Source organism: Cynoglossus semilaevis, chromosome 20 (assembly GCF_000523025.1).
Source record: "Cynoglossus semilaevis isolate Cse_v1.0 chromosome 20, Cse_v1.0, whole genome shotgun sequence".
Taxonomy (NCBI): Eukaryota; Metazoa; Chordata; class Actinopteri; order Pleuronectiformes; family Cynoglossidae; genus Cynoglossus; species Cynoglossus semilaevis.
In genome coordinates, this window is record NC_024326.1 from 8424033 (window position 1) to 8434430 (window position 10398).

General features: G+C 39.6%; 2 protein-coding genes across 3 annotated transcripts in view; one reads left to right on the forward strand and one right to left on the reverse strand.

Moving 5' to 3' along the window:
• The window catches only part of b4galt2 (UDP-Gal:betaGlcNAc beta 1,4- galactosyltransferase, polypeptide 2), a 74659-nt gene extending 68419 nt beyond the window's left edge, over nucleotides 1-6240 (forward strand). The window contains exons 8-9 of one of the 2 annotated variants that reach the window (XR_001761710.2): nucleotides 2102-5084; nucleotides 5194-6240. Coding sequence is in view for 1 of the 2 variants with exons in the window: in XM_008334419.3 (XP_008332641.1) it covers nucleotides 2102-2252 (151 nt within the window). In the remaining variant the exon portion in view is untranslated. Of the gene's footprint in view, nucleotides 1-2101 lie in introns of both variants that reach the window. The other variant, XM_008334419.3, reaches the window with a different exon arrangement.
• Nucleotides 6241-6776: 536 nt separating this feature from the next.
• LOC103396368 (von Willebrand factor C domain-containing protein 2-like) lies at nucleotides 6777-10193 on the reverse strand. The gene is made up of 3 exons (XM_008334420.3): nucleotides 9490-10193; nucleotides 9029-9158; nucleotides 6777-8640 (listed from the first exon to the last, which is right to left on the reverse strand). Exons 1-3 carry the CDS (start codon nucleotides 9844-9846, stop codon nucleotides 8450-8452), a joined length of 678 nt encoding a protein of 225 aa, XP_008332642.1. The 5' UTR covers nucleotides 9847-10193; the 3' UTR covers nucleotides 6777-8449.
• Between the last annotated feature and the right edge of the window lie 205 nt (nucleotides 10194-10398).

Sequence of the window (10398 nt, forward strand, 5' to 3'; positions counted from 1 at the left end):
TCTTTCCCTCCCACTCTCTCCATGTCTATTTCTCTCTCCATCTTCCTCTGTATGGTCTGTGGATCAGATTTCTTCAATGAACGGTGACACCAACAGGGGCACTATTTATTTAAAGTCAATACATTATTCATATCTGTGGCACCGGGCAGATAATCATGGAGCTATTAGTCAGCACTAACCTCCCTCTGCTTCACTCCCGGACACTCATTATAACGTCCACAGACACATTTGTCCTAAGCCTCCTGCAGATTTTAGCTTCTTCCTAAGATCGTGGTGGACTGTGGCTCTAACTGGTGATCTATCAATGATGGTGTGCAAAGTCTGTCAAGTTAGGTTATTAAACTTGGTCCCTTTTATCCAATTAGTATTCAGGACATACAAAAACATGTAAATCATATTGTATTTTGATTTCATTTGTTCAGGAAGAACAAAAGTTGAGTAGGAATGACAGTGTTTTAAATAGCGTCACTTTAAAAAAAGGCTTCATATCTGCTCCTCTTTGTGTCGTTAGCTGATTAGTTTTTATTTTATTTTCGGGAGAAATGTGAATCCTTGCAGCTTGTCACAAATATGAAAATCTAATAATATCCCACCTCGGGTACAAAACTGCTGGAGGAAAAGGTGCTTGACATTCTTCCAGCTTCTATTTGTGCTTGTGCAGCTCTTTTTGATTCGTTTGGTGAGCGACAGAAGAAAAGAAGCTGCAGACACAGAGAAGTCACGTTCACCAGTCAGTCCTGACAAGCACTCGAGGGTTCTGCGTGGCCTGTGTGGGCATCAGGTGTCTGCTGCAGTTGGTTGTCCAAAGAGAGGATTAAAAAGACGTGTCTTTCGGTCCTCACTCACTAAAACGCACACTTGGAGACAGACGTGTTGATAATATGATGTCACTCACTCTGAGCAGCGTGGCCTCATTCTCAGTGCCTGATACCACGAGGGGACAGGAGGAGCTGCAGACATTAATCATGCAGTGGTCGCATTGAACATAACTGTATGAAATATTTAACTTAGTCAAGTCGCATCCGTTTTTGAATGTTGAAATAAAGTTTAATTTTAAGAAATGCTAATGAGGAAGAATATGTTCCAGCTGCACACCCCAGACAAACCCAGACAGATCAGTGCCTTCTCTGAGACACAGTGTAGCAGAGCTATAGCACCACCTGTTGGATCAATGAAAGACACGAGCTATAAACGGTATGTTAAACACAGCATAAGAAAAAATGGATTACTATAATACTACTGATAATACGTTCAATCTTATCGAGTGCAGTTATTTTTGATTATTTATTATTATTGATGTTGTTTTAATATACAAAATATAATATTATTCTTCAAATCACTGAACACTGTGTTCTAAACTATGTTTATAATGAGGTTCCGATGATTCTGACTTTATTTCCATGTGTTTACGACTGATTTCTTTCTGTCTTAATTGGTCTGCTGAGACCAGTGGAGCTGTTCTGAATTTGATCTGAATTTAATTTAACTTCAAATCATACAATTTAATAATTTCTGGCCCAGTACCTGACTGGTCCCCAGAATAAAACTGAGCACATTCCTCCACGTTTACTTTCTCACTGACATAAAGCCAAACTTCACAGCTCTGATTTATGTGTGTTTCCCTGTATGCTCCCCTTTAGTGTGCAGCCAGAGAAAAATGTCTGTATGAAAATAAGTTTCTATAAAGTTGCAGGTTGCAGGTCTTCACAGAGGCTTTTTGTCGAGCATGTGGGAATCCTGAATGAGAATCTATCACTGCGTGCTCCCAGTGGGTGGTCTTCAGAAACTACAAACTAAACGTTCAGACGGCAGAAAAATGTTGTTTGTCATATACTGTCGGTGTCCCAGGAGGTTTGCACTGAGATTCACGTTTTTGTTGTTGTTGTCCTCTTTAAAAATTAAAAGGTAATATTTTTAGTCTGATTTGTATTCATTAAAATTAATCAGGATTTATCTTGATTAATCTTAATCAAATATGTCCTAATTAAGACCAAAAAAAAGTTTCTTTGTGTTGATGGAACAAAAAGGCTAGATGTATGTGTTTCCCATTTACTTTAACTTAATCTTTTTTTTGTTTGTTTCTCTCTCTCACCCTTTTTAGATTCAATAAAATACAGAACACAAAGAACACCATGAAGAAGGATGGAATCAGCTCACTGACCTACAGGCTGGTTCAGGTCAAGCACTATCCCCTCTACACAAATATTTCCGTGGAGATTGGTAAGCCGCCGCCTCGGCCTTTTAAGGGCTAGAGGGAGAGGAGGGGAATAAGATGGACTGATGAAGCACGATTACTGGAGTGGAGAGTTTAAATGAGGGCCATTTAGAGAAAGGAACTCTGTGTGGAAAGTAGTCACAAGCACATCACAGCCTCCAGCTTTCTCTCTTTTCTTCCCACCACTGCTGTCTTTTATTGACATTTCAGCTTGTCTCTTCTAGATTCCAGGACTTGGGCTCTTCACTACAGTTGTTGTTTTTTTAAGTGACCAGTGGCTTTGCATTTCCTACTTTTACCAATGGGTGGCTTTAGAACATGATCCTGGATCAAAAGCCCAAATGTGGCTGTGTGATCAGACGAATCCTGGAGACAGAATCCAGTGACAGATCAACAGACACTGACAGGAACAGTCGGTAGGTGATGGGACAGTCACATGACATCACACTTTGGAATATTTCTGCGGTGGTAACCTGGGTGTGTTGGACAAGATTTTGTTTGATACGGAGTGAATTGAAAGAAAACTGCAGTTTACATGTAAACGTTCAGTGTGAGAGAGACTGACAGAGAATGTGGGACCTACTGGTTGGCTACTGAAGCATCATGGGAGCTGAGAAAGATCATCCCAGATCATCACCTCCAAAGCATTTACAGCGATGGTCAGAAGAGCTGAAGATGTCAACACCCAGTCTGGCTCCTCTGTGAGCCGCTATTCCATGATTTTCATATCAGAGACGCCGAACAGGCAGATTATTATCGACGTGTTCCATCGAGGAGTCACTTCCCTGGATCCTAAATTCTCTAATCGTCAACTAATGAATGTGTATCATGCCTGCATCTACAGCAGAAGAACAGCACTGATAAAATGTCAGCAGCGACTCACACCAGAGGACTCACTCTAACTTTGGTCTCTTTTTATATTAAAACTTCTACCTTGGAAACACATACTGACTTATATGAAGTTTTGCAAAAAAAAAATGAAGAAGAGGGGAAGGAAGATGTGAGTTGTTTTCTCTTGTAGTGAATGATATGGAAACAGTGGAATAAAAGATTTGAGGTGAGTATACACTGACAGCTCAGTATGATTTGACTCTTTGAGGAACATTAAGGGTTTTAGTAAGGGTTTGTTTTATTTACTTCTATACACTTTTGATACGATAAAACCTAACCTGTGATTTGGTGATGTTCTTGAAGCTTCATCCATCAGGCAAATTAACAGGACAAGTGACTTGGAGTGTATTTGACGAAACCTGAACTAATAAGCAAATGCCCCTGTCATTAATCCACACAGATTTTCCCGACAGCCCGGGTCATTTGATGGCATTATTTACTCTAGTTAATTAGAAACTCGTATTAATTGTTATCTTGTGCTGAGAACCATTAGTATAAATGGCGAGAAGTTCTTCAAGTCCATCATCTGAGCCTTTAGCTTTCACACCCTTTTATGTCAAACTTACTTTTACTTGTTGCTTAAAAACTATATATTACTATCATGACCTTTGGAATGAACGTCTAAATGACGCTATGCTTATAAAACCATTAAAAACACAGAAGATCATTTTCCTGTTCTTTTGCCTGTGGAATAAAAGGTTCAAGTTAATTACCAGAGCACAAATCCAGTTTGTTTTAATTCTAAGGATATTAATCCAACATTTTAGATAAAAAAAAATAATTACCAACAGTTGTGTTCATTGTTGAAGGTGAAATATTTTTGACATTTGTTAAACAGTCTGTTGACCCAGTACATGTATTGATATTGACATTTTGTCAAAACACAACTTGAGAATATTATCTGCATTGAACGGTTGGGTTCCAGCCTGTGGACTGAGGCATCAGTTATGATCATTGTGTTTTTTTCACCTGGAGAATGGACATCTGTACAAACTCCTGAAGGGTTCAATGCACAGACAACAAGATCACTTCACTAGTTCCTTTTTAACTAGTGTTGTAAACTATCGCTGGTTTTTACACTTCATTGAAACTTTTGATCTTCACTACACCATATTCTTTTTTTTCTCTGATCCTTTTATTATTTCATATTGTTTTTCTATCTTTAAGGGATGGGGGGGGCAATTATTTTATCAAGAGAGTGTGAATTATAAAGTTACAGTCTTCCGCTGGTGGAAATGATACATTTCAAAGGAGTAATTAGAAACGTTTGACTGACGTCTCTGTTATTTTATCACCATAATCTTTACTTTTTAGATTTCTAAAGCCACAATCTGAACAGATCAAACATCTACTGTAAAGAGGAAAAAAACAGAGCGGAGTTAATGATTTCCTCCAGCAAAACACTGAGGCCTTTGACTGTTTTGACTGTGTTTCATCTTTCCTTGATTGTGCTCTTGTTACTGTTGACGCCTTCAGAAGTCACATGAATTCGGGGTTTTTTTTCTCCTTTTTTTTAAAGATTATTCCTTCCTGTGTATTGTTGTGTTTGTGGATCACACAGCTCTGAGCCCATCATGGATGTCTCCACCATACTGTGTGTTCCGTCCACTCCAGACACAGATGTGTCTCACAAGCCTGCTGCTTGGTGTTTTGTCTCTGAATCTGTGCCATTTACTTTAGCTTTTCATTATTTTCTGTGTTTTTCTGTGTTTTTTATCCCCAGTTGTGAATCCCTTTCTCTCCCTTTTTTCTCATCCTTCCCCCACTCTTTTCCCTTCTCATTCTCTCCCTTTTTTCTCTACTTGATTGCCTTTTCTTTGTCCAAGTGCCAACCTCTCTGGATATATTTCAGCATCCTGGCTAGAAAGACAGCATACAGAGAAGTGAGCACAATCCTGCGGCTGCGGTGTTTACAGCAAAGTCTGCACGATATTGTCATCTGTTCCACATCCTGCTGTAAGCCAGTGTTTCTCAAATGGTGGGTCACGGTAATGCACACATAGTTCCGTTAATTCCAGCTCTGTCAGCGAGACACTCCCGGCTGCAGTTTCCTTCTGAGACATAACACTATTTTATTGATTTTACAGAGCCGGACACAGAGAGTACATTTAGCCACAAACTGAATATAAAAATGGACTGAGCCACCAGGAGCCATCAGGGAAGTCATTTTCTTTTTCCATGAAGCCGTGCAGCTCATATATTTAACACGTGTTCTATCACCAACCAACTATTTTTTAACGCTTAATTCTTCTCAGGGTCACCAGAGGGAGCTGGAGCCAATCCCAGCTGCTCAGTCCTTCACGTGGCCATGTTTAGAAATAATTGCCCTTTTATTTACACCTTTGGTGTATCCTCAGCTGGTTTCTCCCAAAAAAGAGTCACTCCTAGTAAAGAGAGAAAAGGGAAATGGCTCATTGTGGAGTAAAAGAACAAAAAAATAACAATTTGAAGTTTATTTATTTGTCATATTGATGCACACACAACAAATTTGACAAATTTTAATTTTATCAGAGCGAGTCACTGATCCTTACACTGATGCTAAGAAAAACACCATCAGACTAACAGACTTGTACTTGTCATAAGACCAGATATCATTTGTCTTGAACCTTTGCGGATGTCTTCTCCAGCCTTGTTGTGTATAAATACATTACTGAAAAACACAAGGTGAAGGAGTCTGTTCAAGTTGAGGGAAGCAGGTCAGGGTGGGGCAGGAGAGTCAAGGCCTCATGTGTAAAGAGACGTGTAAAAAAAAAGGATTATAGGTTTAAGCAACATAAACTGCAAAAATAGTATTTGAATTTGCTTTGAGAGTAGAAGCCGCCACGAAGCAGCGCTTGATGTTTCTTGATGGACGATTTTGGTGTTTGAAGCCGTTCCACATGTCGCGCACACCTCAGGTGTTTAAGTACTCGAAACGCTTTTTCAAATACTTTTTTTTGCTCGTCTGGTCTGCACAGGGCAGGCAGAACTTTTAGGCCTTTGGGCATTTTTAAAGATTTATCTCTGTATCTCTAGCTATTGCGTTTTTTTTGTACATTGAATGTTAAAAATGTTATATCTTATATAGAATGCATTATGTCATATCAAACATACTTTTTCTATACAATCAATAAATCTGATGTTGAAGATTGTAACACGCTGTCGTTGGCTTCACTGGAGTGAGTAACGGTGTCTGTGTGAAAGGTGCCGTGAGAGAGATTCTCGTGATTTTCTGAAAAATTATTCCCTGTTTCCCGTCTTTATCCAGTCTAATTCTGGAAATGTAAAATCTTTTCCCATCTTTTCAGGATTTATAAGCCTTAATCACCAGGGGTATGCCAATAACATTTTTCCCAGACCAATGTGAGTATGAGTATTTTTAGTTTTGTACTTGCGGATGCTTCTTTAAGTCATGTTTCAAATAATAAAGACAGTTGTTTGTAACATAGACATGATGGCAGTAGTGGAGATGCATGTCCTCATATCCTGTTCATTTATATTCTCACTGTGAACAGACCAAATGGTTTCCTTTAGAAAGTAATCTGACAAAATTTGATTTAAAACACTAAATGCCAGGTCTTGCATTTTAAAACATCAGCAGGGTTTATTTGAGGCCCCGTGAGCTGTGACAGTATGTAGGTGTACTTCATGTAGGGTGAATATGAATAACATCTCTACGTCTTACAGAGACTGTGAAGAAAGTAATGCTGCAGATTTACATATGGCAAGGTAAGAGTTAGCCTTCTTTAAAGCCCACATCATCAAGATTTTTTAGACCAAGGATGACTTACTTTTTGCAGAACCATCATTTTATACAATATCTGTGTTTTATATATATTGTATATTAATATATAATTGCGTTTTACATTAAACTGGGCCTAGTGCTCAGCACAGCCACCATTAATCTATTCAAAAAATACACAAGATATTTCTCATTTATTACATTTTTATTTAAAATGTCCAGGACCCTTGTATGCTCAACATGACATTCACTACACTTTGGTTTTCAATAGTAACATAAAAAAACCCCACTGCAACAGCCAAAACACACAGAATAAGTCAATAAAAAGCAACAAATTGGTGCCTGTAGGTTTGACTGCACAACTGTGTCTGTGCACAGATGACATTCAATAAGCCTGTTTACAATGTTTGTCCACTGCATCAACAGCTTCTGTACAGTTATATGTCATAGCAAACATTTATGGGCCATAACAAAGTCATGCTGTAGGTCCATACGTTTCTCATAACGTCTGCGGCCATGGTCTCATCCATTTTATTTCAATTAGTCTGGAAATTGAACTTCAAAATTTATGGCGCTGTTATGACTTTTTCATTTCTTTGCCAGGGCATCTGCTACTCTGCATTGCATCACCGCTCTGCATACGCCACGGCGCTGCATCAACCTGTGACAGGTCAATTATAGAGCCTTATCATCCAACACTCATGCACTGTGTTATAAGACCGCAGTTAACTATAACTAGTTTGCTGGAATTGATTAAAAGCAACACACAACATATTGATTTTGTGGGGTTCCACATTTGAAAATGCTCGCCGTTATCTTCAATCTTTCACCGAGGTATTGTTGAAGACACAATACAAATGAAGAAAACACATATTAAAAACTGACTCTGCTTTCCACAGGACATAAACATTAAACAAACCTGAACAAGAGTTGTTTTCGTTTACAGTACAAGAACCGTTCAAAATTTAAAACCTCTTCGGAAGAAGAGTTGTTCTGCTGGTGTTAAGAGCTCGGTTTTTGAAATATATGTATTTCAAATCGTACAGCGACGTTTGTGAGCTACCTTTTTTATTACAAAATGTCAAATGTTACTGGTACTTCATTACAAATTGCTGTTTGTAAAAAATAACTTGTCAATAAGCCTAAAAACTAACTTTGGTCGGTTTCAACACTAAAGTTCGGTTATTAGAGGTCTTTGATTTCTGGCATTATCAATAAGAAAATGTGATCCAACACAGCTCGAGTTCTAAATTCTAGTTCTGTACTTCATTTGCACTAAAGAACATGTAATTTACTAATAAAATCTATTACCCAATATTGTCACCATAATGAAGTTTTTGACAAAGTACACAGATATTTGAATGCATGGTTTACATTCAAGTTGCATTGCCCTTGCATTATTATTCTGAGCATGTTTAAAACCCAGTCTGCAAGTGCCTCGATATGTTTGTTCACATCAGGTAGAAAAACTCCAGCTGTATTGGATGTTATATATTCTTAAGTTCAAGCTGATCCATTATTACATTCATGATGTAATTAGTATCGTCCACAACTGTGCACAGACATCATAGATTCAGTGGTCTTCATCTGTGTCTTTAAGGATTAGACAACATCAGTCTGAATCAGTTTTGCTGGATGGAGGGCTGTTCTGGCATACAGTTTTTGAGGCGGGAACAGGAGGCCAGACGGTTTCCCTCCCAGTAGCCGGCGTCCTGGCCGTCGTGGCAGCGGCACTTGGTGCAGGAGTCCACCCACACAGGCTCTCCTGCAGGGATCACCTGACTTCGTGAGGCATCAACATAGCAGTTAGGACCTGGTGAAGAAGAGCAGCAAAGGTACTGTCACACACACACACACACACACCAATGAGGTATTAGATTATTACCATTGGCTAAATATTGTGCCCCGCCCTTTTGTTTGCTGCCAAGATGTAACAACCTACAATTCATATTAACTTCATTTACAGTAACAGAGTCAGAAGTTGAATAATTCTTTTACATTGTGCCACTATTGATAGATACTGTCCACTGCTACTAACCAGAAACATTGAACAAGAGCTGCAGCATTGCAGCATTGCTCTGACCCAGTCATCTTTTCTAAAACTGATGATTGACGTCTTAGAAAACAATATTAAAACCATGGAGTTACATTTTTATTTTACATATTATCTCCTTTTTTTTAATCACTTTTTTCCATCTTACCCTCCTTGCACTCTGGGCAGCATTTCCCCGGCTCATAGACAGGGTTGACACATGGCGGAGGAGCACAATCTGCAACTAGACAGCGAGCGATGCCATCACTGTCACAAGTGCACTGCTCACATTCTGACGGCTAAAGAAAAAAAAAGTGAAAATCAACAGGAATTATTTCTAATCTGTCCAGAATTAAATTGAAATGTATTTATTATTATTATTAAAATAATAATAATAACCCTACCAGCAATGTCTAACAGAGCCTAATACATTTTCATAGGGGGCGCTATGCACCTCTGTAACCGTGCAGTCGTGGAGTTTGTAGCCTTTGTTACACAGATGTTTATCATTTCTACTGCATTCATTGAACGGCAGGGAACAATAACTCCTCAACAAAGACCAATGTTTCAGTTTAGCCTTTTTTCTTCTTTTTTTATGTTTTTCTTCTAATGTGAAGTGACGTTTCTCACCTGAAAGTTCTGCCCCAGGTCGTACACCACTCCTCGGTACTCACAGCCGATCTTCTCGCACCTGGGGCAGCAGTCGGTGGGGTAGTGGCTGACATGGATGCACGCAGCCGGGAGGGAGGTGCACTCGGTGCGGGCACACGCAGAGCCCTCAGAGGTGCACTCGCACTGTGTGCAATGGTCAGAGTCCAGAAAGTACCATTCTCCCACGTAGTAGACGCTGCCGTTGGCCTCGCAGGTGCTGTCCTGTTGCGCGGCCACCGAGAAGCCGAAGGCGGTCTGTGCGTAAAGCAGCAGTGCCAGGAGGGCCATGCGCAACCTGCTCTCCAGGCAGAAGCGCGCACTGAGTAACTTTTGCATGACTTACCCTGAAGTTTTTTCAAAGTAACAACACGTTAAAACTACAAACAATCCAAAAGAGAAGCGTCCAGTGCAGTCCAGCTGGGTTTGGTTTTTATAATAGTTTTAATCTGTTACATTGTTGCAGCAGAAGTTCCTGGATATTTCCTCCTGCTGTCCTGCCTCACTGGTCTGCGGCTCTGCACCCAGTCCGGAAAGGGGTGGAGGTTTGGACGAATAAAGAGGGAAAGTTATAATCTCTCTCTCACACACACACAGCAAAAGAGTGGGATAGAGTGATCACACCCACCCTCCTCAAAGTTTAACATTCTCAAACCTTTACACATCCACAGGACAGGTAAGTGTTGCCACATCTCGCGTGAGAAACAAACAGCTAGATTCAACAAAAAGAAAAATAGGCGCACCATTAAAGTGTGTTTTTTCACATACATTCCACTCTGTCACTTGGCCCTAAAGATTATATAAAAAGATGGATGCAAGTGGAAAAAAGAGGTAAAACAGTTGTTTGTTTAAAAAGTTCAGTTTTTCAGTGAGTTTTGCGACTTTAAAGAT

Bases quoted from the DNA above. Each gene is read 5' to 3' on its own strand.
- LOC103396368 (XM_008334420.3), bottom strand. From the start codon at position 9,846: ATGCAAAAGTTACTCAGTGCGCGCTTCTGCCTGGAGAGCAGGTTGCGC. The intron at 9,159-9,489 runs GTGAGAAACGTC...TTTTTTCTTTAG, and splicing joins ACCTGGGGCAGAACTTTCAG to CCGTCAGAATGTGAGCAGTG. The intron at 8,641-9,028 runs GTAAGATGGAAA...CTTCTTCACCAG, and splicing joins CTGCCCAGAGTGCAAGGAGG to GTCCTAACTGCTATGTTGAT.